Raw genomic sequence first — 27,525 nt, 5'->3', positions numbered from 1 at the left:
CTGTTAGTAGATGTAGGAAGGGCCAGCCCATGGTGGGGGGGGGGGCACCATTCCCTGGACAGGTGGTGCTGTATAAGAAAGTTAGCTAAGCATGGGTCTGTGAGTGAGCCAGAGAGCGAGCAATCAAACGCAATTCCTCCAGGGAATTGCTGCTCCCTGCTGTGAGTGAGGAATACTGCCCTTCCTTAATGACAGACTACGACTTGCACATACAAGACAAATAACCCCTTCCCTCCCCTAAGTTGCTTTTGGTCATGATGTTTGCCACAGCAATGAAGCTAACTAAGCATGGCGTCCTAACCTGTCCAGCCCCCATGACAGATTCTGATTATGCCCTTGTGGAATTACCGCACATAACTGAATACAGCGGTGCAAACACGAAACCATGAGTCATGCAGACCATCCAATCAGTGACCTGGGTTTCAATGGCCATTGCCTCAAAGCACTTTTCACCCAAAGGCCAGGGTCAGTAGCTGAGCTGTCACACACCCGTGCAGGTACGAGGTGCCGGCGGTTGTGGCTAACTCACACCTGTGTAGTGCTAGTCTGCAGATGGGAGTCATCTGTGTGGACATCAGTTCTGCCCTCCGTAACCCAAGTGTCACCTTTTCACTCAATCTGGGTTCAGACTTCTGATGATTGCGTGCACGTGCGCACCAGATAAAACTTGTAAGCAAACCAGGAGGAAGGGGTGTGGTTTCAAAGCTTTTTATTTCGGCTGCCTTAGGACCTCGCTTTTGGCTCTGCCACACTGTCCGTGGCCCAGCTTACCTGTGTACTGAAAGGGACCCTCTTGCACTGTTTCCCAGGTCCTGGGAGATGCAGAAGAGGTGTCCCCACAAACTCCCTACCGCCCCGCCCCCCCACTGCCAGAGATGGGAGAGCTCTAAGGCAGACTGTAGTGTTCAGAGCCCAGTTTGGACATGCTATCCCAAGGCAGGAAGCCAGGCAGGACATGACCACTGGGGAAAGCCACTGTCAAGGATTAGCAGCAACCAAATAAATAAGAAAACTACCATGAAGTCTACATAGACACATATTTGGTTCTTTGAAAAACAAATCCAACACACACACACACACACAAAAGGAAGGGCATGAAGAGCTGCTAGGGAGGCTCCTATCTGTAAAATGCTCTTCGGGGATGGAGAGGCTTTGGGGCCAGGCCCAGGGCTCCACCTTTGCAGGGAAAGGGCAGGATTGTGAGTGAAGATAGCATGCAATTTCTTGACACTTGGCATTCAAAGTGAACAGTGCTAAAGACAGCCACCCTCCAGAAGGCTCTGCAGTCTACAGGTGAGCACAAGGTCCCTGCACATGGGATCTACCCACAAGAGCAGAGTAGACACACACACACACATGCTCACACAGCGCTACTCCAGCTGGCTGGGCGGCCACACGGGGAGGACCTCACAGCAACATGCACTGAAGCCCCCCTCCCCCAGCCGTGGACATTCCTCAGGCGGCGGACAGGAATGGGAAGAAGAAGAAGTCGAAGGCAAACTTGAGGGCACCGTGCACCGTGCTCCGCCAGTCCTGCTCAATCTTTACGTGCCTCCGGGCTGGGGACAGCTGTGCCATGCAGTTGAGGCAACTGATGGCCTTGAGCTCGAAGACGGGCCACTTGCTTCCCAGGCGGCCCTCGAGGATGGTGCTGAATTCAATGAGGCTACCCTGGCGCAGGTTCAGCAGCACATCCTTGAACTCGCTGCTGGCCCGTAGAACGATGTCCTTGGTGATGTCATCTTCTTCGTGGCCGCGGTTGCCGTTGGTCCCAAATGGCATGCCTACGGTGATCTCAAACTTGTAGCGGTCAAACTTCTTGATGTGGCAGGGGTGCTTGGCTAGCTGCTTGAGGCGGCACAGTTCCTCCTCGGCTGTGGATGTGTTGCCAGAGCTGCAGGACGGGTAGGCCTCGCCGTACAGGCAGCGCATCCAGTCACCCAGGAAAAACGGGAGCATGTTGATGGCCGACTCAGCACTGTTGTCGATCTCGGTCACGCGGACGTACTTGAAGCGGCCTGTCCATGTGACCCTGTGACCCTCCAGGTGGCTGCACAGAATCTGGGTCCGTGCCATGTTTGTCTCCTTCCAGGCACGTGGCCCGCACAGGAAGCCATACTGCTGCCAGGTAAGCGTGGAGTTGTAGACCTTCATGCCTTCTGACCGGTACACGTAGAACCAGCAAAAGAGCAGGATGGCTGTGAGCCACACCAGAATGAGCTTGACCATGGAACTCCGAGTCAGGGACTTGACCATCCCCACCACCGAAAAGTTGGCCTTGGTCCACCAGCGGATAAGCAGGGGCACGCTACAGATCACCGTGGTGACAATGATCTTGGTGAGGTCTAGTGACAGGAACCATCGGGCAAAATGCACCATGCCCATAAGGGCGAGGCCTGCCACTAGGATGGGGAGGGCAAAGAGGAAGAGGAAGTAGCCAATAGAGGCGCGGACCAGGCCCAGGCCGGTTGACTGGAGCAGGATGACCACGGACAGCTCACACCACATGAAGCACACCAGGTAGGGTACCAGGTAGCAGTAGGTGCCCTTGAAGTTCCTCAGCTGGGCCATTCGGAAGAAGAGATAGAAGAGGTAGAGGTAGAGCAGGCAGGGGAGGCTGACATTAAGGATGATGAAGTGGCCAATGGGTACGGTAAAGAACGTCTGGCCAAGCACTTTCAGGAAGCGCCAGTCCACAGGCATAGTGGGCAGAAGGGACAGCAACCCAGCAGCCACCTCGGTGACCAGAGCCCGCCTGGTATAGGGCTCGGCAGAGCTGCTCAGGCTCATGTAGCTGGTCACTGTGAAGAAGGTAGAGATGACGGCCAACTCTGAGCAGGGGATGCAGTCCTTGCTGGCCAGGGGTAAGGAGAAGATGACGAAGATGACTGACAGCAAGAAGTGGGCATAGGGTTCCAGGTGGTTCCAGCCAAAGTTGACTTCAGCCTGTTCCACGTCGAGGTTGGGCTCAAAGCGCAGTAGCAGGTCAGTGAGAGTGCGGAAGTTCTCCCAGGCTTTGCTGTCCTGGAACACCTTCAGGGTACAGATGACCATGGACACAAAGGACAAGTAGAAAACCACCAGGGGGATGAAGAAGGCGAAGAAGTCGATGGTTAGGTTGCTGATGATGAAGAAGAAGATGAGCGCATTGATGTGATGGGTGGGCACGATGGTGGACAGCCAGTGCATGCCTGCCTTGGAGGCCAAGTCAATCAGGTACTCCTTGATCTCCATGATGGCATGTAGAGGGTACTTCACCACCTGGCAGGCAGGGGACAGGCAGTGAGAACTAAGCGGGACACGAGCTCCTCGCCATCCAACATGGATTCCCTGTAGTTCCCCAATTCTGCACAAGGTGAATGACTGACAGCGCGCTTTCCCACTTGGGCCTTGTCCTAATAGGGTCATCCGCCAGGAGCACCCCCCCCCCCACTGAAGTGCTCCCCGTGCTCCACAGTCCCTTGGGGCCTGCCTTCTTAGCCCTATGCCTCCATGCTAAGATTCCCACTGCCTGAGCTGTTCTGAATGAGGACGGCCCCCATAGGCTCACACACTTGAATGTTTAGTTCGCAATTGGTGAACTGTTTAGGGCGGATTAGGAGGTGTGGCACTGTTGGAGAAGGCGTGGCCTTGTGGAAGGAGGTACGCCACTGGGTGTAGGCTTTAAGGTTTCAAAAGCCCACACCAGGCCTGGTCTTGCTCTTTGTCTGCCGCCACTTGTAGATCAGGACATAAGTGGTCAGCCACTGACTGCTCCGGTGCCAAGCCTGCCTGTCTGATGCCATGCTTCCTGCCATACTAGGAATGGGCGAAGCCTCTGAAACTGTTAGCAGTTAAATGCTTTCTGTCATAAGTTATCTTGGTTATGGTGCCTCTTCACAGCAACAGACACAGTAACTAAGACACCCACCTTCTGCTAGGGTGAGTAGGGATTTGCACATGGCTACCCTACCTAGGGGAAAGCACATGGGCCCCTAGCTCTCCCTCTTCCCTCGGGCCCCCTGCTTCAAGGTACAACAGCCCTGAGCTGCCCATCAGAGATTGTGTCCCTCTCCCGGGTATGGATGTCAACTCCCTGAGCCTCAGTTCCCTCAACTGTCGTAGGACAGTAACCATTACTTCTCCAGGCTACACTACACACCACGTAGAGATGGCGACATGAGGAAGGGTGGTGAGGTTTGAAGAACTCAGTACCCAGCCCTCCCACTGACACTGGAAACCAAGAGCAGAGCAATGCAATCCATGCCGGCACACAACATGGCGGCCTTTAACCAGCATGCCTGAGGCAAGTGCAGCGAAGTCAGCTTCTGCTGAAACCCGAGAGAACATGTCCCTGTCAGATTTCCCATAAGTTAATGTAAAACATATTAGGATTTTAAAACATTAAGTTTGCTTTTTAAGAAGCCACCCTGCTGCACCCTCAGTCTTGAGGAAAGCTGCTTGGCATCTGGAACATTCTTTGTGGGAGTCATCGGTTTGCATTGGTCTCCTGCAAGGCAAGACACTGAGGGCTGAGCAGCCTGAGTCTGGAGACTCCTGTGAGGGCTCACTGTCTTTTTTTTTTTTTTTCTGCACAAGACTGGTAATGAGACAAAAGACCACGATGGTTCCAAACACAGCAGCACGGGGCCTTGCTTATCGGCACACACTTTAAATCTCTCTCCTTAAAAGGACTCCTTGACCTCCCGCGGTTCAGACTTGTCACATCCCTGTGAAGTGACAGGATGTACACTCAGAGCAGGGCAGAGCAGGGCGCTGCTGAAGGAGGCATCGCAGAGCAAGCTGGGAAGGTCTGGCCCGAGGGTCTTCTCCAATTCATCCCTACACCTTGACCTCACTAGCAAGAGCGTGTTATGGGGGGGGCTCCCCCCCCATATGGACCCTGGCTTCCTCCTCTCGTGGTATCCTGTCTGTGAGCATGCTCAGCCCAGCCCTGGATGGCCCTCCCTCCCAACCACAAGCCTGTGTGCTACCCAGATGCTCAGAACTTTCCAAGTAACAGTCCTTTCTGCTCCTCCGTGACCACTACCTGTTCTCAGTGGCAAGAGTGAGGCTTTCCCCGTCAGCAACCTGAGGGCACAGCTCACACATGCATCTCATCCCTCCAGAGTGTGGCCAACTGCTCTCCCTTTCTATCTTATTCCTGCCTCCCTGTCCCTGTGGTGGCCTGCTCTACACTCCAGCTCCCTTTCCGGCCACTTCATGTCAGCTCACCCAGCTAAGCCATCTCATGTTACTGCCCCTATTTTGCCCTTACGGTTCATCTCGTCTTAGTCATAAACAGTGGAACCTCGGCATGCACAGCTATTCGCCACATAACAGTTCCTCGGGTGAGAGGTCCTTGTGTGGGTCTTGGCATTGTGGCCACACTGCACTTAAGCACTTACCTGGGTCAAACTGACAGATACCCAGTGATGCTCATACTCCTGCACACTGAGACACGGAAACATCTGACCCAGCTTCATAAGATGACTTGGGGTAACTCTACGATGGTCATACCCTACGTTCGCACTGAGTCCCAACAACGATGTGGACACTTGTCAAAGCAGGGTACACGCCTGTGTCCCTCCTATTCTTGTTGTCTCCCTCCAGGGTGTCTGCCCTCCCAGCTCGTTCTTAGTGCGTCTGTATGGTAGGCTCAGTGGTCAGGCCCATGGCTCAGCTGGCCCAGGGACCCTAGCACCTAGAAAGTGGCCTCTGTCCCAGGCTACAGACAACACTGCTACACGGCGAGTCTAACGTAAGTTCAACCCCAATGCCTCTGCCTGCTGGCCACACATGCGGCTGCACGGACATGCGGGCTATGGAGGGTCACAAGCACCCTGTGAAGATGACCCCAGCACACCTGCATGGCCCTGCCTGTGCTTTCTGGGGCCCCTCCTGAGGACACCTCCTCACACAGCAACCTCAGATGACCCAGACTCAGGTGTGTCTATGAAGTCAAGGGCCTTCTGACCCGCAGAGAGGAGCCGTTTGCCAGGCAGGGACCGCACTTACCTTCTGACGCAGTGGCAGGTCCTCGGGGCTCTTCCCCGCCAGCTCATCCTCATCTTCATCCTCATCCTGCAGGAACAGGTTGGTGGGGATGATGCCCTTGGCATACTTCTTGGTGAGCTCCACGAAGTCGTCCAGAGCAATATAGTTCTTGGCTGAGGCAAGGGGAAAAAGATAGCAGGTTCTCCAAACTGCAAGCCCACGGGTGACACAGGATGGGGCCCAGCTGGGTGCAGGCGCAGGACCATTCCTCGAGCAAAGACACGGAAAAGAAGGTGGTGGGTCTACCATCTGTTATTCCCCTACCTCTGTCTCTGACCTGGGTGACATGTTATTTCCTAGTCCTTACTGCCTGAAGTCCACCTGAACCCCCAAGCCAAGTCCTATCGCTAGACCGTCAGTCAGCCTGCACCCCTGGAACCCTCTGACGTCCTCTCTCTCCACCTTGCAGGGCCTCAAGGTGCTGAGGACTAGCTGCCCTGAGGCTAGCCACCACCCAGCCCTCCATACAACAGGATCTGTGGGCCCGCAACTATGACCCCCATCCATCATGACCCCCAAAAGGCCAACTACACACCCCACCCAGCAACTCCTCCATCCAACAAGGCCTACCACGTGTCTCCCAAGCTCTCATCTCATGGGATTTATAGAGGGCCAACTTAAGTCTGCCTTTTGCCCCCACCGCCACCAGGGTCCCCCGAGGACCCACTGGGTGTCTGCAAACCTCTCTAACCCATCTGTGTCTGCCAAGAGCCTGCTGTGCGCTGGACGCTTTTCTCAGCTCTGGGAAACACTGGGGACAGGTAAAAGAAATGCAGCATGAGTCAAAGGCTGGGCTCCCAACCTCCCGGGAAGACAAATGGTACACACTGGCAGGGTCACCAAGAGCCATGGCCATGTTGGAAGTTTCTACCGGGCTAGCTGGTGAGGCTGCATTCGTGAGTTAATATGACGAGACACAACTGTGAACCCCTGTCCCACCCACTGGGCCTCACAAGGAAGCTCCTGGCTCAACTCTCCTATCAGTGATGAGAAGCCCTAAGCCCTCCCCCACATGTCCATCTTCTCCAGGATGGGAGCCTGGGGCCCTTAAACTACAGATTTCACCCCTTACCCTTCACCACACACAGAGTGATGGTCTGGTGTCTTCTAATTCTCTGACCCCAGACATTCCAAAAGCATCTCCAGCTCTGTGTACCCCAGCCTGTCTCCCATCCCACATGGATGCTGTAACACTCTACTTCTGCCTCAACGCAAGTGCCCACACTGGGACACCCCCATACACACACACTCACTCCCCAGTCCCCCATCCTTCCTGTTTATAGAGCCATCTCCCTCACTGAACTTTCTGCTCACTCAGGCACGAGCCCTGACTCTGGCCTTTACCTGGTGAGGACTATCACACCTCAGGTCTGTTCTCCACTGTAGTCTGAGCTCCCAGTGAACAAGGCTCAGGCCCCAGGGACAAAACACGGCCACTCCAAGGGACTGAATGAAAGCCCATTTAAGCCAGAGACCCTGGAAGGCGACACTGGCTAGGATGCACAGGAAGGAGTGGATGCTGTGCTGGGTGGTGTAGGGAGGCAGACAGTGGAGGGCAGGGTGGGTGGTCATACTCACATTCACTGCTGACTAGGCGCTCCAGCATGCGCCTCTGCTTCTGCAGGGACTTGGGGACTGGGCCTGGCTGCGCCCCTCCATCTGTAGAACCAGAGAGGATTGGAAGCTGGAGCTGCCGAGTTGTCATAGCTCACCAGGCGCATGTCCTCAGGATCCTGGGCTGTCACAGTGCTCAGGGATCACAGGGTTTGGGGTCCCATCATATGCAAGGACCGACCGTGTCAAAATCTTCCCATGAGGAGGACCAGCATGCTCAGGGCTGTTTCTACTCAGTGATGAAAACCCCGCCCACCCTTTCTCTTTGGCTGGCACTGCCTGCTCTTGGCCATCTTCAGCCAACTAGTCAGCTCTCAAGGGATGAGCGCCAGGCTTCTGTTACTCACTCCCTGCATCTCTGGTCCTTGAACCAGAAGCAGCCTGGGATACACTCCGATCAATAAATGAACAATAAATGGTATTTACAGTGTTTGCCAACATGCCAGTCACCGCCTAACCATGGGACCCCATACGCGTGCGCAGGGAAGCCAACCGGAGGCCGGTTGTTGGTGATGTGGCTGGCCTACCTTGCTCATTGACCTGCCCGACATTTTCCAGCAGCTCGGACACAGCCACCTGCTTTTTCTTCTTGGGGTTGAGTTTCCAGTACATGACCAGGGCAGCCTTGCGCACGGCCCTCTCCAGGTCAGTCTCAGAGGACAGCTGCTTCACCTCGGCCTCGTTCTCAGAAGTGATGCCTGACAGACAGAAGCGTTAGGCAAAGCCATGCCCCACAGCAGCCCCCAGGGACACTTGCATAGGGCCACAAGGGATCTGACTGGCTTCTCTGACTCAGGGTAGAGTGGATCCCTGTCCCCAAAGTGGATCTGAGCCTAAGCCTGACAGCACCCAGGCTCCAGGGTGGAGGTCAGGCCCATTGGAGCACAGGGCTGCCAGCCCTTCCTGGCTTGTCCCCTCCCACACCTCGTCCCCAGGGGACCCTCATCAGTAGGTCCTACAACAGGGACAAGGTACAAAGCAAGGTGCTGCGGGCCCAGGTCCGAAGAGGAACAAAGCCACCTAGAATCTGGGTCACACTTGCTGCAATTACAAGCGGGGGACATATCTGTGGCCACAGTGTTTTCTTGGGCCGGGACTCTACCCAGGACATCTGGGAACATGGATTCTTCCACAAAGAACAAAGAAAGAATGCCAGATGGGCCCCTGGGGGGGGGAGCAGTGGGGGGGATGAGGTGAGCAGAGACAGGGCCAGCAGTGCTAAAGTGACATCACCACTCTCTCAGGAGGACTGAACTTTTTATCTGCCCAGGAATCTTGGGGAAGGAATGCAGGGCAGGGCAGGGTAGAGCAGGTGAGCCTGTGCTGCCTCCTTCCCACCCTCCAGGGCTGTGCGCCTGCGCCTGCCCCTAGGCAGCCCTGAGGACCAATGGCCCCAGACCACAGCCATGTGGGTTGCTCTGCACTAACCTGGCCAGCTCTAGGTTACTCTGACTCCTGTGGCCTAGGCAGATGAACTGAGACATCCTGGCTGGCTGACAGAATTTAATGGGGAACCACCCATTCTTGCTTTGTCTCTCCCCCAAATGACCAGTCTAGTTGTCAAAGAGAAGAGATTCCGTATGTTACACGTAACTTTGAAAACACTGATATATATCAGAAGAAAAGATACAGCGTGTCTCCCTGGGCTTTGTCCTTTGGTTTGTCCTTGTGGCTTCTATATATTGCGAGTTTTATACAGCAAGCATAAAAATTTACGATTAAAAATCAACATCAAAATACACAACCACAACAAAAACTCGGTGAAGAACCTGTGTTATCTTTCTCAGGCTTGGAACCTACAGGACACTCATACTCCAGGGCGCTTGGGACAACTGCCTTCTTCTGACTCTAGGATTTACTTCCCAATTTGGACTAGAACCCAATTAATTACTATCTGCAGACACCAAGCACAGGACAAAGGACAAAAAACTGGCTTGGCATGTGAAGGACCCAGATTTCAAAAGTCTCTCAGGGTGAGGAGGTGGCCAAAAAAGACCCCAAAAAAATCCTCTCCCTTCCCTACAGCGTGGCCAGCACTGCAAACTGCATACCCTGTGGGCTGCGGCTGAGGGATCCACACAACCTCACCTTTCCTGTCAGCCAGGCACCGCCTCAGCAGCTTCACAGCCTCCCGCCGGCCCTGCTTGGCTGCCAAGATTAGCCAGGCCACGGCTGAGCAGCTGTTGAGTTCTTCATCTGCGTCGTTGGCAAGTCGCAGGTAGTGTTTGCCCACCTGAGAGGAGAGACATCCATCACACTCCAGCTTCTGGGACTCTTCTCACTACCGGGCAGGTGTGGAACCTTCTATAATGACAGAATGTGGGCTCTACACCGTGCTTAGCTCCTTCCCTCGCTCCTGCCTACTGGGTGCCAGGACCCCATTGTGGTCAGAAAGCTAGAATGGCTAAAGCTGGAGAGGCAGCCAAGAGAAGCCCTGGTCCTAGGCTGGATTACTACTTATCTTTATAATAGAATTTTAAGATAAAAGACATTACATTTGTTTTTTTTTTTCATTCATTGCATATGTATGTGTGTGTGCACATATACCACAATATACATGTGGAGGTCAGAGGACAACTTGTGGGATTCGATTCTCTCCTTCTACCATGTGGGTTCTGGGACTTGAACTCTGGTCACCAGGCTTGGCTGCAAGCACCTTTCTTGCCAAGCATCTTGTCAGCCCTGACAGATCTACTGGAACACAACCATGGCTGTTTGCTTACATGTTGGCATGGCAGGTTTTCTGTTTTCCATGGGAATGTTGATTAGTTTACACAGATTGTGGATCCCCAAATATTTTCTATCTGGCCCTATGCAAAAATGCTCACTAACCCAGTCCAATCTTCCCACTGTACAGATGGGCAAAGTAAAGCCAAAAACACAGACAGGCCAGGAAAGAGCTGGGTATGCTCTCCCAGTTCAGGAGGCTGGGGAGGACTTCACAATCCAGCCCAGCTCTGTTGATACTCGCAACGGGGCACAGGCTGGGGGCAACTTCACACTCCAGCTGCCCGCTCAGATACAAGCAGAAAACTTTGCTTGTGTCCCTGCGTGGAGACTTCCTCCTTACTTTGAGGGCTGTAGGGTGGGAAACTCCAGAAGTCAGGTGGTCAGAGATCACTCTAAGTCCCTTATGTCACACAGTGACCCCCCCCCCCCAATAGAGCAGGCTGAGGAGAGGCCGGAGGCAGAGTGGGGCGTTCTAGACCCCGGGATGGGAAATAACAGGGAACACAGACTAGTGTGGCTGTCTGCATAGTCCTGAAGGACAGGTAGGAGGGGACAAAACTTTCTTTGGCTTTCATTGCAGCCAAAACGTGTGACAGCTAATTCCTACCTGCCAGGACATCTTGAGACAGAAACGATGGCCTAGCCATCAGGTCTCTGCCCTCCTGTCCCTCACTCTTCCCTGTGCACCTGGCTCTCTGACACCCAGCAAGCTTGTCCTGCCTGAGCTCCTCCGCTCATGGCTCTTCTGTCCCACAATGCCCTGGGCATGGTGGGCCTTCAGCTGACATAGACCCTCCTTGGGGACAAGCCTGCTGCAGACAGCTGGAAGAGGGTAAGTGAGCTGGAAGGAGGGAGGATGCCCTGGAGAAGCTCATGCCCAAGACCGGAGTGGGTGCACCAAGAAGGTACCGAGGCACAGACAAACAAAATCCACCAAAACGTAATCAATATGGAGGTTTGCATAACCATACCAGTTCCCCGTCCCTGCAGAAAAGGCCAGACCGCTAATCCATGAGCCGTGTGTCTAGGTTCACATTCTAAGACCCCCTGGACTCTGGTCCTCACCTCTGTCTGTGCTTTGGGGTCTCCAGCTTTGGCTTTCTCCAGGACCTCTTCAAAGGGGATCTCCACATCCGCCTTCACAGGACCTTGGACATGAAGAGAAAGCAGAATGTCACAGGGCCAGACCTTACCACCATCAGTGGGACCAGGTGGGCTGGCGGGACCAGGCCTCAGGAGTTCTGTCACTGACTCTCACTTTAACATGGAGGCTGTGAGTCAGGAGGAGGAGACTGGGACAGAGAAGGCATCGGGAGACAGTGGGTCGCCTTTCGATGCTACTAGCAAGTCAGAACAGCGACAACCCATTCTGTATCGGGGGTGAGGCCTGGGAGTGTGGTGCGGACCCCAGGCCCACTGTCACCCCTCAGCTCCAAGCCAGTCACTGGTCACAGGGCTGCAGTCCGAGAGGCCCTAGAGTGAGAATCAGAGCAGTGCTCAGCAGATGGTGCGGCTTGGGAGGGCACAGTTGATGGGCATTCCTTTTTTCTTAAGGGTGGGTGTGTGTCCTCACTGCCAGGGTTGCTGTGACAAATGCTGTAAGCTGGGGACTTACACACTGGAGTACACTGTTTAGGGTTCTGGGAGGTAAGAAGTCCAAGTTCATGGTGCCAGCAGGCAGATCTCAGGAGGGCCTGGTTTACAGATCATGCGGCACCTTGCCCTGTCTGGAAAGGGTGGGACAGCTCAGGAACCTGTATTATAAAGGCACTGATTCCATTTATGGGGCTCTGTCCAATAAGAAACAAGCAGCAACCTCACCCAGGGCTGCAGGGAAATGCATGCAAGCCCACCTGGCACCTCCCATCCCTGAACAAGTGCCTGGCTCAGGGATTGACACAGTCAAGCCGACAGAGTCTGTGTTGGTCTGGAAGAACAGCCTTCCTCTCATGCCAGATCAGTTCCGTGGAGGGTTGGAGGGTTACCCTATGGGCAGAGCCTACCTGAGAGGACAACACAGGAAGGCAGAGTAGAGTGGAGGGGACAGCGTACCTCCTAGTGACAGCATATAAATTCCCGGGTCCAGCCTCACCTGATGCCAAAACTACTCCAGAGTCTCTAGAGGTGTGGGGCTGGGGAGACAGTAGAGGGTAAGTTCAGAGTACTTGCCCTACAAGCATGAGAACTTGAGTTTAAATCCTTAATGCTCACGTGAAGAAGCTAATCATGGCTGTGAACTGTGAATGCCAGCAACCCCAGCATTGGAAACCAGAGGAAGACAGATCCAGGGAGCCGCCTGGCCAGTCAGCCAATCTAGCCAAAACAAGAAGCTTCTAATTCAATGAGAGATCCCATCTCTTGGGAATTAGAACACTAGAGGAGGGCACCCAACTTCTTCCTCTGGCCTCTTGGGCATGCACGTGCACAACCACACTTCACATACACAGCACACACACACACACACACACACACACACACACACACACACACCACACTTCACATACACAGGAAGAAAGAAACAGAGAAAGAGAGGGAGGAAGGGACGAAGAGGGAGGGAGAGATAGAGAGAAATAAAAAGGAAGGAAGAAAGGAAGGAAAGGAGACAGGGAGGGAGGGGGGAGGAAGGGAGGGGGAGGGGAGGGGAAGGGAGGGGAAGGGAGGGGAGGGGAGGGGAGGGGAGGGGGAGGGGAGGGGGAGGGAGGGGGAGGGGAAGGGAGGGGAGGGGAGGGGGAGGGAGGGGGAGGGGAAGGGAGGGGAGGGGAGGGGGAGGGAGGGGGAGGGGGGAGGGGTCCTTGCCATGTCTCCCATTCTTGTTTCTGCCAGTGCACACTGAGTTTCTGTCCTTTGCAACTGAGAGGTTCCTGAACTAACTCCAATCGGTTACAGTCATACATAATGAGTTACAGTCATAGGTAGGCCACATAATTCTGGGAAGGTCCTGACCTCTGTGAGTCCATGGACAGGGACTCATCTCTTCTTTGGTGTTCTCCCACAAACCCCACACACTCGGAAGAGCCCTGCACAGCATGCAAACTTGGCAGTTCTGCTGGCCGTCTGGGGGAGGAGAACCCCCGGGGTACACTGTCCTCTCTGCTGGCACCAGCTCCTTCATCCACCCCAGCCCCCAGCAGTGCCCTGGTGTGCTCCACTGTGCCGAGTCTAACTGGTCGCCATGCCCCAGCTCAGCAAACTCAGAACAAACAGGGATGCGTACCTTGGGCCTACAAGGGGTAGCAGCTGTGAGTAGGCCTGCAGTGTTCCTCTGTGCCACACATCCCCGCACACCAGCCCAGCTTCTGTCTGGCAACTGTGATGCAGCCTGTAGGGCCATGCTCAGCCACACCAGACAGCCTCTGGCATCTTTCCCCACTAACCCTGACTGTACACCAAGCACTCCCAGAGGCAGCCTCCACACGGTAAATACTTCCTGTTTCCATACTACCTGGTCATCTTACACTCAAAAGGTCCTTAAACTTCCTAATGCGCGTTAAACACTCTTAGAAGAACCCAATTATAAACACACAACCAATAAATCCGACACAGCATCCTGTCTCCAACATACCACGCTTCCTCATCATTGGGGCTGGGTCCAACCATCCTGTCCAACCATCATGAGGGGTTATGTTGATGAGTGGGAAGAATGGCAAAGGCACTTGGGCCAAAGCAGAGGATCATGGGTACCAGGGTTTGTCCACTGGACAGTCAAGGCTACCTGGCTGAGGGGCTCCACAATAAACATGGTAGTTGGGGCCACCCTGGGCCAATGGGGTCTTCCACGTAAGACAGCCAGGGCTGGGGTACTCACTCCTCCACACAGGGCAGTCAGAACGGATAGCATCCCCCACATGGGGGCAATCAGGATCAGTCTGGGAAGAGAGGTCCTTCAACACATGCGGGACAGTAGGGACTCCACCCTTCTGGCTAGCAGAACCATGGGGAAGGCACAAATGTAGGCAACTGTCTTTTCGTGGCCTGAGCAGGCTAAGGCACGCGGCCTCCATCACTCATCCAGCAGACAGTTATCAGGCCAAGGGGCCACCGGCACAGCTCAGTCTGAGAGCCAGTGAAGACAGCCATGTTGTCAGCTCAGGTGGCATGATGAGAGACTTCCTGGAGAGGCTAACGTTAGAGGCTTGGCATGCAACCAGAGGCTGAAAGTAACAAACAGAGGCATGCTGCCAGCTTTCCGAAGACTCAGAGACCCATCAGAGCTGGCCTCACGACGGGGCAGTGTAAGCACAGGGTCACAGTGTGTACTCAAGGACACGGGCCAGGTCAGCAGGAAGAGAGGTTTTGCTGTCTCCTTAACTACCAACAATGTGACTCTGAGAGTGGTGCTCAGTCGTGTGACCTAAGGTCAGCAGGGTCCCACGCCCACATCCACTTTGCTTCTCACACCTAAACAGCCATGGTTCTAGCAGGAGCCCTGTGAGGCCCAGAGGGGTAAGGAGAAAGGGCTGTGACCAGGCAGAGGCCCACGGCTGACCCAAGGTGCCACACGAGCCAGGGCTCCAGATCCACACAGCCTACTTTCCTTCATCCTGTCACACCAGGCCAGAGGTCCTGTGCAGCATGATGGCCCCTAAGTCTCCGACAGACCCAGACTAGTGTTGCTTAACCCAAGCCAGCAGCAAGGCTACTCAGTTGTCCCACGGGAGGCACATGAGAAGGGCTACAGATAGCATCAGTGGACCAGGGGGAGTCTCCTGGCCCTCTGTGTCCCCTGTGTCACCTAGGCCACTAGGACCAGGCTCCGAGCTTCTGCTGAGGAGAGTGACAGGACCCTTTGGGACACCTGTGAAGAGGTGCTGGGCTCCTCTGCTGACTGTGGGCTACGCTGCTACGGGGGCCTGCTGACTGGCTGGGCGCAGCTGGAGATGACGCGCACATGACCGGAGCAGTACTGCCAGGGCGAAACTCAGAATGAACCCATCTCGATGTTCAGCGGGCCCCACTGCTGCCCCAGAGGTCCGTGACTTCCTGTGGTGCTCTGCTAGCCCACGCCACGGGTCTCCTTTGCTGTCTGGTCTCAGGAGCACCCCAGTCCAGCCATGAGCACCACAGGAGCACCTTCTCAAGTGGCAGATGGCTTGCCAGGAGTGGTGAGTGCTCCAGCAAGGCTCTATGGACCAGAAGGAATCTAGAGGGCAGCTCTGGTCCTCATCCCAGGTTTTGAAAGGCAATTCAGATGGTACCTTCTCCAGGCAGCCCTCCAGGCACACTTCTGGTGCCCTGAAGAGTAGACAACTTTAGGTTCCCTCAGGGCCTATAACCAAAGTCCTCGGCACTGAGATCACCCCAAGGGTACAATCACTCATTTATCACTGCTCATTACAGGCTTGGGAAGGGTCCTATAGGGCAGTCATGAGCCTTGGACCCTGTCACCAAAGCCTGGCAGGCTCTACTCTGGGGACAGATAACTGGCTTGGCGAAGGTTCCCTGAGCACAATGGACTCAATTCACCAGGCACATAGTGTATCTCTGTCCTTGGCCAACAAGTCCCTGGTGACCCACTGGTAAACACAAAGACAAACTACTCCTAACTCCCTCGTCTCCCACCCCAGCTGGGGACCCTGGGTCCACGGCTTCTTTATCTGTTTTCTCACCTGAGAAAGGAGATGGCGACAGGCTACAGTGCCCGACCGACCCCAGGCTTGCAGTGGGGGGGGGGGGGGAGGGACCGATGCAGTCGGGAGGCGGAAAGAGGTACGATGTAAAGCCTTGTACTGCTGACACGTGTCCCCTGTCTTAGCAGATGCTCAGTATCCCTGCAGACACGTTAGCTAACTAGCTAAACTCTCCCTGGCAGGAACTCTAGGCCCACTGCCCCTGCCAGCAGAGTGGGGCCTGTGGTCTCACATCAGTGACTAGGGACAGGGGAGTTACAGCTTGGACTTTAAGGACTGGAGCCTCCAGACTGCTGACCTGCCTGGCTGGCTCTTCCCAGTGCCACCGTGGGCAGAGCACACACAGCTGACACCTGCTTCCTGGTGGTATCTCAAACAGTGGCCTGGGCCTTAGTTACCCAGGTTGAAACCCAGCTTTCCGGCCACGGCCTCTGCCCCCACAGTCATATGATATCAGGGAGAAGGGGTGGGTGGCATTTGGCGCTGGGCTTGGATCTGGGGCCAGGCCTTGTCTGCCTCGGAGGCAAAGCTGAGTGACACAGTGATCTTTTAAGAAGATTCATAAAGAGCCCGAAAGCAAGACAGGGCTGAGGGTGACATTGGCCAGGCAGGGTTAGCTGCCCAGGAGCCTTAGCCCAGTCAAGCAGGCTGGAACCCCTTCAGCAGGGAGGCAGCCGGAAGATCTGGTCCCTTGATCCAGGAGCTGAAACTCCAGGCCTTGATCTGTGGACAGGCTGGCAGACAGGGGTAGACACAGGGGCGTGCATCACTAATCTAGGGACTGAGCAGGAGCTACGTGGGGACACTGCTGGATTGGAGCAGTCACTGAGGGCTGCCGGCCTTTCTCAGACAAAACAGAAAATGCCAACTGTTGCAACAAGATGACAGAACAATGTTGGGGAACATTGCTTTAACGATGTAAAGATGTGTTAGCGTTTGTTTAGGTTGCATTTGTTTATGTATAGATGCGTTGCTGAATCACCCTGACTGCTGATTCACCTAATTGATCTAATAAGAAGCTGGACAGCCAATAGCTAAGCAATAGAGGGATAGGCAGGGCTGGCAGGCAGAGAGAATAAGGAGGAGGAGGAAACTAGGTGCTAGAGAGAAAGAGAGGGAGACGCCTGGGGCCAGCCAGGCAGCACCAACCACCTAGACACGGAAGAAGCAGGAAAGTAGGACACACAGGATGAAAGAAAGGTAAAAAGTCCCAAGGCAAAATGCAAATGAAGAGAAACAGATTAGTGGGACAAACGTAAGCGCAAGACCGGGCTTTCATAATTAATAAGAAGTCTCTGCGTCATGATTTACGGGGTAGTGGCCCAAGAAAGCCTATTACAGAACAAACTGACCAGGACTGGAGGTGGTACCCCATCACTTACACGTACCACCCCGGGACCAAAAGGAGCCTCGCCTTGCACCAACCCCGCCAGGGAATAGCAAGGGATGGATAGTCTCAGCATCTGCATGGCAGCCGCAGAGGCCACACAGGCACCCCCTCTTTATAGCCCGGGGAGAGAAGTAATTTGACACAAACCTTCACCCAAAGCTAGAGCCCTACTCCGTGACTAGCCACCCTGGGAGTCAAAGGCCCAGTGGATGATGTAGACGCTGGAACACGGTGTCAACTGGAACTGTAAAGTCGTCACATAAATGCCACCAACTGGAGGGAACGGGCCTAGTACACAGGATCCAGAGCAGGAGGCAATGCTAGCCAGCTGCCACCAAGAGACAGCATTGTCCTCCTGCATCACGACAGGCCAAGAGAAGAAGCCCCAGGGTGACCACACAGGCCAGCTCCTGCAAGGCACAGAGCCTCCCAATCTGCCCATAACTGTCCCGCTTCGTCTCAGGACACCCAGCAGCGGCCCATGACGTCAATGTAAAACACTCCCCCAAACTAGTATTATTTAATTTTCATTAAGAAACCGGGAAGAGGACACCAGACTGCAACACAGGATGAGGAGGATATTTCTCTGGAAACTCCTGTTCCCACAGTGTGGGTAAGGATTCAGGCATTACGCTGGCCCGCCCCTGTCACCTGGCAGAATGCACTCAGTCAGCGCAGGGTTCCATGAGTACTAGTCTGCAGGCAGGTGAAAAGGACCCCTTTAAAAGTCAGACCCCTGCCCACTTAACAGCTCTTTTGCTCTCTCTCTCCTGCTTTCGGTTGGCCACCAGCTTCCCCCCTTCTTCTCCCCCCCCCTTCTGTTCCTGGTGTCTCAGTGTCTCTCTTCCCCCTCACTCTCCTTTCTAAATAAACTCCTCATTTAAGCTCTGTCTGCCTGGCGTGTTATTCCCTCCCGCCTCGGTCACCCTCACCTGCTATGGAACCTGCTACGCTCTCCCACGTGGTCCTTTACCTTGGGACCCCACTCACTCGGGACCCTCACCCCTTTTATTCTTATAACTGTAACAAAGGAACAACTGTGTGTGTGTGTGCGTGTGTGCGTGTGTGTGTGTGTGCGTGTGCATGCATGTATGCTTGCACCGCACGGGTCCCGACAGAATTTGTGGTTCTTCCCATGGGTTGAAGCTGGAAAGAGCCAGAGGTTAGGAGACCTCATGAGCAAGTGGCACCCTGAAGGGCGAGGTGAGCAGAGCGCTTTGGGGCCGGAGGTTCTCAGTGGGCAAAAAGGAGGCTGGAGGCCACAAGGGCCCACCTGAAGGATGCAGAATGACCTCAAGGTGCAGGGAGGAACAGGAGACAACGCAGAGGTAAGACAGAACTAAATCACTAAGCACTCAAACCACTCCAAGAGCTGGGGTCCAAGTAGGAGCACAGAAACGGCAGGCATGACTCTGAACACCTCTGAGCCATGGGGTCCACGCAAATGAGATTACTGCCCAGAAGGAAGGAGAAAGGTACTGACCGAAGGGCTGGCCATATAGTTGACGTCCACACACAATGTGCAAGCTGCAACCTCAGTACAGCAGAGTGGCCCCAACTTGAGGAACCTGGGCCATGGGTCCACCTTGCTTTCCCCAGGTTGCTATGTTCTGAGGACTGTAGTTCTGGCCCTGACTCCTTACCAGCTCTATGTACTCCTTCTTGGTTGCTGCCCCGAGGGGCCCGTGTCTCAAGCGTAGCTGCTTCCCTGGCACTTGGTCCAGCGCTGGGATCAGCCTGAGATCTGGGAGCATGTGGCACCTCAACCTTTTCCTGCTCCAGGGAGGCAGTGGCATTGAGCCGGGCCCGGGCCTGGGGCTGTGGTGCAGGCGGAGGAGGTGGCCCAGAGGGGCTCGGAGGTGGAGTGCCTGAGTCCATCTTGCCTGCAAACAGAGAGGAGGGTCAGACACACCAAAGGCCCCTGAACCTGCCTGATGGTGAAATGAGGAACTGGGTGTGAGTCGTCCAGCTCTGCAATCTCACAGGGCGACTTCGAGTTTCCATCTCATCAGGTCAAGCCAGATGACCCTGGGCTTCTGTGCCTTCATCTGAGAAATAAGGATGATGCTGATGACACTCAGAGAGGTGGGGCATGTGGTATACTAGACACAGACAGGGCCTGGCCATGGGGGATGCATGGGGACCTACAAGTGTTGCTCAGCATCTGTGAAAGTGACTTTATCTGGAAAAATGAGTCTTTGCAGCCGTAATAGCTGAAGCTGTTCGAATGAGATCACCTGGGCTTAAGCTGGTCCTAAGTTCAACGGGTGGAGCCCCTAGAGACAGGCACAGCACAGGGGCCACATGGAGATGGATCATAAGCTGCAGTAACAAATGCACAAGAGGACGAACACTAGGCACTGATAGCCAGCCATCCCAGGAGATGGAGAGGTAGGAAGAGCCTAGAGTTCCCTGAAGGACCAGCCTGGATCATCTTGGCTTCAGCCTTCAGATTCCACAACCAGTGGCAACAAACTTCAGTAAACACACCGACTTCTAATGGAAGCTTGAAGAAATGAACACCGGGGCTGGAGAGACAGCTCAGTGCTTAAGAGTACTGACTGCTCTTCCTGAGGTTCGATCCCCAGCACCCACATGGCAGCTCACAACTGTCTATAACTCAAGCTCCAGCAAATCCGATGCCCTCTCCTGACCCTGCATGCATGCACACCGTATACATACACACAAACCTCTTATACACATAACATAAAAGCAACTCTCTTTTCAAAAGAAGCAAACACCTCGGTAGAGTAAACATACATGATGAGTCTGAGGTTAGGGTGAACCCTGGAGAGAGCAGGTCCTAGTCTCAGGAGCACACGGCCCAGCTTTTAATGCACATCATAAAAAGCCAGTTGTGGTGTGAGAAGTAACATCTAGAACAGCCTGGAGAGCAGTCAGTATGCAACACTGCTGAAAGGGCTTGATGGGTCAGCAAAAGGGCCCTGCATGCTGCTTAGCAACATGGAAAATAACAGGTTATCATAATTAAGGCAGCCATGAGCAGGGGCCACAGAACAGCAAGCACTGGGGGATCCCTGTCCTAGAAGGGCTTTGAGGGCACAGAGACCCCTAGAACTGCTGGGCCCCTGCGCACTGGAGTGTGGAGGCCACTCCTCAGATTCCCAAATGACCCTCCCCAAAGCCAAGGTTATGTCTGTCCTCTTCATCACTTTTAAGGAGATAATCTGGGGAGTCTGGCCATGAGGAAATAGAATTCTGATTCAAAAGGGCCCTGATCTCTTGGCCTGGGCTACCAGCCCTGTGATCTTGAACAGCCACGTGCCTTTCCAAGCATCAGCATCCTTATCCAGAACCTAGGACACAGCTCCACGCTCAAGGTGACTGCGAGGGCAGGGAACCCAAGACCAAGTTGCAAGGGACCAACCAGGTCAGCATCTAACCCTGAGCTTGGCCGAGTAGCTCCACGATGGGGGTTCTACACACTGTGCCTCTAGAAAAGCCAGGAATGGACCCAGGCCTATCTGCTCGTCTCAAACTCTTCTCCTGTCCCTCCCCCAACTACAGATGGGTCCCATAGATGGGAGCTGTGTCCAAAGAGCAAAGCAGATTTCAATCTAACATTTCCCTGCACCGGGCAGAGTCCTTAATTCAATTTACTTTCTTATTTATGTTTTTTTAAGCCCTTACTTTAAAACATTCCCCAGGGATATTTAAAACCAAAAGCATGGCCAAGCCTCATGAATCTGCTTGGAAATCAACGCAGGGCTCCGAGCTGTCTCCCAAATGCAGGCTTCCGGGAATGGCAATGCCTTGCAAACCTCGTTGGCTAGCCACGTGTGCAACCTCACCGGGGCATGCAGATCCAAGGGAACATGCGGACCACTGGGGGACTACACATCCTCAGAGACATACAGACCCACGAGGATATGCAAATCAACAGAGGCCTCACACCCACAGGAGCCCACAGACTCAAGGGGTGGCCATAGCCAGCAGTGCATCGAACTGGGCTGGGCTCTCCTCACAGCCATCACTCAGGTCATCAGACCACCCCTGACTCAAGAAGAGTCACCTGCAAGCTGGCTCCCCGGCCACAGAACAAAGGTGCCACTTTCACTAAAGGTAAAAGGGCCTCCCTGCTCACAGACACAAGGCACAGCACCTGCCATTAGACAGACACTCTGCTCAGCCCTCCCGTGCACCTCCTGTGGGCCCCCCGCCCCCCAGGAACACACCATCCCAGGTCACTGGTGAAGGAACTGTTCAGCCTTTAGTCTCATCCATCACCCTGAGGCCTGGAAAGGGGAGGAAGTGTTTTAAAAGCTTGACGTGCCGGGGCTGGGTTCAGACCCACGCCTGTGATTCCTCCAGCAAACATGTCGCTGAGAGACGCCCCTCAACCCTTCTCCCAGGTCCCCTGGCTGACACGCTGGCTGCCATTCCATGGTACCAGGCAACTGCTGCCTCCATGCGTGTGTGTGCCCTCCTTCTGGGAGCCCTCACAGCCCTCCTCAGCACAAAAGCCCACAACCTTCGGTGGCGGCCCCAGCTACACTGGCCAGGGTTTCCCAGACACCTCTGCTGAGGCCCTAAACACTTGCTCTCAGGACTTCTGTCCAGCCTCTCTGTGATGGAAAAGATGACATGTTCCTGACCACAGGACTCTTCACAACCACAGGCTGCTTAACCTCCCTACCTCAGTTTCCCTACACCTTCCACAACAGGTGCAAAGGCATGTGATAAAAAGGAAAGCCACCTGGGAGTGGCGAAGCATTTAAAAAACGAAACAGAACAAAATAAACAAAGTCCCTAAATGGGGACTTCGGGAATGGCTCAGTTGGGAAAAGGCTTGACAGGCATAGGGCTCTGAGTCCAGTCCCCAGTTCCAATGTAAAAAAAAAAAGCCTTATGCTGTAATCCCAGTGATGTGGAGGGAGAGAGGATGATCCACAGGGCTTGCCGGCCAGCCAGCCTAGCCTAGGTGGCAAGCTCCAGGCCAGTGAGAAACACTGTTTTGAAAAACCAAGGTGGATAGTGGTTGAGGAACAATAGCTACTAAGGCTCACCTCTGGCCTCTCACATGCATACATGTGTACATTCAAGAGTACACACACACACACACACACACACACACACACACACACACACACGTGCAAATCTCTCCTTCAGGAGAAAAACACCTTATAAAAGAAAATGTCAGGGAAACAGGCTATGGCTGGCTCTATGCTCCTAGGTAACTTAGCATGTGCACACTGCAGTCAAAGCAGAACTATTAAAGCAAGAAATCTGGTAAGGCTGGGTGGTGTTGGTGCACGCCTTTAATCCCAGCACTTGGGAGGCAGAGGCAGGTGGATCTCTGAGTTCGGGGCCAGCCTGGTCTACAAAAGTGAGTTCCAGGACAGCCAGGACTGTTACACAGATAAAATCTGTCTTGAAAAACTAAAACCAACCAACCAAACAAAACAGAGAAATCCATTTCAGGTTCTGGGGGCACTGGCCAAGCATAGTTTAGGTCAAAGAGCTTGTTAATTCAAAACAATTTCCTGGACTTACTGGTCACAGAGACACAAGAATCAGACCATCAGACCTGGGGGGGGGGGGGAGACCTGCCCGTGCCCGGAAGTCAGGGCTGTGCCTCAGAGCATACACTAGTGCTCAATGAATGTAAGCTGTAACGGAGGCAGCCAGGCCTCAGGGCATTGGGACTGACAGGGCTGAATGACCTTAGGCAAGTCCCTCCCTAGGGCTGGAAGTCCCTGGCTGTAGAACAAGAACCTCGTCACCCAGCTCTGGCCCCAGCTCCACAGAGGCCAGAGCAGTGGCTTAGAACCCATCATTGAGTAAGATCCCAAAACACAGAGTGGCCGGCATTCTTTCCCTGTGAACACCAAGGCATATTTTTATCCCATCTAAACACAAATGTCAACGTCAAGGAGCTGTGCTGAGGAGTACCTATCCCCGGAGAAGCCACCCTGGAGAAAGCTGCCTGACTGTGGTCTATGGAGGCTGGGGCTACAAGACCACATGGAGCCATCTATCCAGAAGGTTCTAATCCTCCCAGGCCAACTTCATTCTGCCCTGCAGGAGATGATGCCACCCTCTCAACCCTATGGGAAGCCAAGATGGCCAGCATTTCTACTTGCACATGGTACTCATGAGAGGCACCTGCAGGGCTCGCACACAGAAGCATCCCCTGCAGCAATGCTTTGGTGTCCAGAGAGCCCATCGATAAAGCTCTCAGCCTCCACGTGATACTCACTGCACAGCTATTAACCATGATCTTGTGTACAAAGTGCCAAAGACAGAAAACAAGATGTAATACTGTCAAGCAGTGTTTAAAACAGATTTGGTAACCACCGTGGGTCTGTTTAGGATGAGGACAAAACCCCAAGGTAATATTATCTGAGTTAGGAACATAGGTGGTTTTACTTTAGCTTAAAAAATGCATTTCCTTAGTTTTCAATAATGAATGTGGAGCACTGGGGAGGTAAAATGAAGCATCATTGTAAAATCCACCAGTGACCAAGTCCCTGGCCTAGGCTGTCCACTCTGGCCTGGCCTGACCCAGCCCTCTGGCACAGGGCTGACCCTCAAGACAAGGTCACAAAGCCCTTGATGGCTCCCAGGTACCTATTTTTGCCCAGAGTATTAAGTCCAAACCAAGGAACAGTCCAGCTCTCCCAATGTGACAAGCTCACAGGAACAGACAGGGAGTGAACTGGCAGGGGCATGGGCTGAAATGGTGGAAACCGAGCTCACCTGCTCTGGGCTGACTGTGTGTGGGGGTCAGCAGGCTGGACTGGGGGCTGATCTTATGTCAGGCACTGAGCCTCCCTGCCCAGGAGAAGATGCTCCAGGGCTAATCTACGAGCATCTGTCTTGGTGGGAAGGCGGTATCTACTTAGACAGCCTGAGATGGAGAAGCCACAGTGACAAATGGACAGAGAGCTCTCACTTAACCATGGGACATTACACATTAGGGACATTACAAAGGCCTGGCTGAGCCTTCGGGACAAGCAGAAGAGAAAAGTAGATTTTTCAGCATTACATGCCCTGGGGGAGGGGTGGATAGATACAAGCATCAGTCTGCCTGGGCCAGAAGGGATGCCAGACTGGGAGTGAGCCTGCTCCCATAGACTCCAAAATGTAAGAAGCACTGAGGGTGTCTGGAGCCAGGAAGACCAGGCAGGAGAATGAGGACCATCCAGACAGAGTGAGGGACCTAGAAGGGACCTGGGGGAGATGGGAGAGACGGGAGACTGTAAATGGGTTGAGATGCAAGGGAACTAAGAAATGGGGCCTCGGGATGCCTTGGCCTGTGGCTAGGGCTTCAGCCCCCTCCTAAAGTTGGAGAGGTGGGAGGAGGGGGTACCTCATAGAGCCAGTGCTCCCTACCCAATGTCACCAGCAGCGACAAGGATGTGTCTGGCGTCTGTCATACAGTGTAGGCATTTCTGGGACCAAGACTGAGCTATGTCTCCCGTGTGACCAGCTCCAAACCCTCTCTGAAGGCACAGCGGAAGCCAGCACTGGGTGCTCTCCACATTTTTCCACCTGGGAAAGAGGGCGAAGGGTTATCGCCACCAGATGTTGCCTGTGCCTGAGGAGGTTCAAAGAGCAGTCAGGAAGGAAGTGGAGCATAAAAGAACTTCTCTCTAGATTCCTAGTCAGGTGAAAAGTGCCTGTGTCGTCGGCATCTTAGAGAGAGAAGTCAACAGGTAGGAAAGCCAGAAGGCAGCTGCTCCTGTACTTCTCTGGGCTTCAAGTGGGAGCCTAGGGCGCAGCTCTGAGTGAGTGATGGATTCTGGAGATGGGAAAGTCCCAGCCAATCACCAGGGGTCATTGTCCAAGGTGAGGGAAGCTGCACTTGGTTGTTGGGGGCAGAGGTTCATGAGCTCTGTCCATTAGCTGCATGGTCCTGGCCAAGCCCCAAATCCACTGAGCCTCTGGTGTCAAATGGAAACTGTAAGTCCCACCCCTGGGACTAGGAGCCCGCTTGCGGTGGAAGGTGGGGGTGACAGGGACATAGTTCTAAGGAACCCAAACGCTGGTTTATTGGAATCTCATATAGCATCAACTATCCAAATGCGGTGAAAGGACGCAGCTCCAATCACACCCAAAAGGGCAGGGTCAGATTTTCCAGAAGTCATCTGACCAGAACTTAAGTTCTCCAAGGTGCAGTGCGTGCACGGGGCACGCCACGGCCAGCGGTTCATACTAGGGTGGGTCACTCCAAGCAGGTCCCAAGGGTTCCCGTTGTCCTGCCTCCCGAAGAAAGAGGAACAGCCACACGGTTCTCGGGTGGGCTGAGCCCCCAAACACCCCAAAGGTCAGGTCCTATGAGGCCCTATGCCATGCCGGACAGGCGGGGGAGGTAGGGCATGAGGGGGCAGCTCTGGGACGCGGATAGCCTCTTTGACCCGCTGTCCCATCCGCAGAGCAGTCTCGGGGGAGATTTGCATGCATACCCGGGATTCCAGGGCTGGACGAGGGGCGCGCGCTAAGGCACACCCGATCCAGTTGGGGCAGCAAGTGCCTCGGGCTCCGCGGAGCAGCGAGAGTCCAGGCCTCCAACTTCTAGCAACTTCTAGCAACCCATCAGGGGAAACTGAGGCCGGCAGAGCCGCGCCTCCCTGCGCTCCGGAACCCTCCCTGCCGCTGAGCGCCCGGGGCCAAGTCACGGTACAAAGATCCTGAAGTACTCACCGGCCACAGTGCTGTGCCTGTCAGCCTGCTGCCAAGCTGTTCAGAAACTGCGGAGATTGCAGCCTCCAGCAGAGCCAGCAAAGCAAAGCGCGCGGCCCTGCGTCCAGCGCGGCCACGGAAAGGGGGCGAGGCCTGGGCGGGGCCTCCGCAGCCCTCCATTCCTGAAGCGGCTCCCAGGGCTCGGCCCACTGAGCGGTCGGAGTGCCTGCCAATCATTGTGTACCCTCGCCAATCACGTTACGCCTCGCCTTGCAGCGACGCGCTCTCTCTGGTCCACAGATGGCGCCGGGAGGGCGGATCCAGCCAGTCCACCGTAAAAGTAAACTCGGCCCGCATCCTGCCCCCCAGCCGCCCCGCCTCCAGGACGTCTCTTTCCTGACCCAAGCTTGTGAGCCTGCTGAGTAACAGGTGGTTGGACCCAGGAGCGAGAGTCGCGCCGCCTTCCGCTCGCCTCTGCACCTTGGGGCTTCATCTTCACACTTGAGACCGGCCATTGCAGTGCCTACTGACCGCGCGCACTTCGTACCAGGAGCCCTAATTCCGACGCATCGAGATACACAGAGGACTCCCCAGTGTAGCAGCGAGTACAAAAAAAAAAAAAAAAAAAAAAAAAAAAAGTGGCCCAAGTAAGTGTGCGTGTGCCACCAAGTACTGCTTTAGACGATCAAAACCAAGCGTACGCTTTAAAGATTAGCCAGACAGACAATAGTGCCAGGCTCAGCCAGTTGAAAGGCCCCTTCTTTTTGATCGTCTTTTTGGTGTCTGAGAGGTGTGGTTTGGAGATCGGAGCTACGGTCTGGTTTCTGTGTTCCTTTCTTCTCTGGACTCACACACCCCACTGCACAGAGGTGGTCCAGGTGGCTTTGAAGATGGTCTCTGTCCACTGAACCATGCTCTGCCGAAGGCACATGGTTTACCAGATATTTTGATTCTGCGGCTGCTGGGGGCCTGAACTAACATACCCGGAGAGGCTCATGGAGGGGAAAGAAATCTCATCCTAGCAGAGTGGCTCTGTCCTGGCTCCATCTGGGGCCCGTTTTCCGGTTCCCCGCTGTGTGGGGGTGACTTTCCCGGGGGTGGGGGCAAATTTAGGAAGCAGGGGCATCACGTGCTAGTGGTTTTCCAGACCCATAGCCACCTCTGGCCAAAACAAGTTTCTGAGAGTGAGTTGTTAGGGAGGAATGACTTTTTTTTTTTTTTAAACTTTTCCCAATATGGAAAAGGAAAAGTGGCCCCTGCTGTAGCAATTCACATTTCCATGGAAACTAATTGCCTTAATGCATGTTCTGTTGCTATGACAGAATATCCGGGACTGGGTAATTTGCAAAGGAAAGAAGTTTATTTGGCTCATTGTTCTGGGGGTGGGAGAAGGCAGGATCAGGCAGTAGCATGTGGCAAGGGCTCTGTCCTGCAACAACGTGTACAGAGAAACAGAAGGGTTGGTGGGGTGTGAAGAGTGGA

The 27,525-nt window shown here is 54.3% G+C and overlaps 1 protein-coding gene across 1 annotated transcript; it reads right to left on the bottom strand.

Moving 5' to 3' along the window:
• Positions 1 to 692: 692 nt before the first annotated feature.
• On the bottom strand, positions 693 to 26,187 carry Wfs1 (wolframin ER transmembrane glycoprotein). Its single transcript, XM_051200169.1, has 8 exons — positions 26,065 to 26,187; positions 19,041 to 19,280; positions 11,446 to 11,528; positions 9,739 to 9,883; positions 8,178 to 8,348; positions 7,615 to 7,695; positions 5,998 to 6,149; positions 693 to 3,261 (listed from the first exon to the last, which is right to left on the bottom strand). Exons 2-8 carry the CDS (start codon positions 19,273 to 19,275, stop codon positions 1,456 to 1,458), a joined length of 2,673 nt encoding a protein of 890 aa, XP_051056126.1. The 5' UTR covers positions 19,276 to 19,280; positions 26,065 to 26,187; the 3' UTR covers positions 693 to 1,455.
• Positions 26,188 to 27,525: the final 1,338 nt, after the last annotated feature.

This window comes from Phodopus roborovskii, unplaced genomic scaffold (genome assembly GCF_943737965.1).
Source record: "Phodopus roborovskii unplaced genomic scaffold, PHOROB, whole genome shotgun sequence".
Lineage (NCBI taxonomy): Eukaryota > Metazoa > Chordata > Mammalia > Rodentia > Cricetidae > Phodopus > Phodopus roborovskii.
This window is presented reverse-complemented; position numbering and strand designations above follow the sequence as displayed.

Bases quoted from the DNA above. Each gene is read 5' to 3' on its own strand.
- Wfs1 (XM_051200169.1), bottom strand. From the start codon at position 19,275: ATGGACTCAGGCACTCCACCTCCGAGCCCCTCTGGGCCACCTCCTCCG. The intron at 11,529-19,040 runs GTAAGGAGTCAG...TTCATGTCCAAG, and splicing joins AGAAGGAGTACATAGAGCTG to GTCCTGTGAAGGCGGATGTG. The intron at 7,696-8,177 runs GTAGGCCAGCCA...CTGGTTCTACAG, and splicing joins CGGGCAGGTCAATGAGCAAG to ATGGAGGGGCGCAGCCAGGC.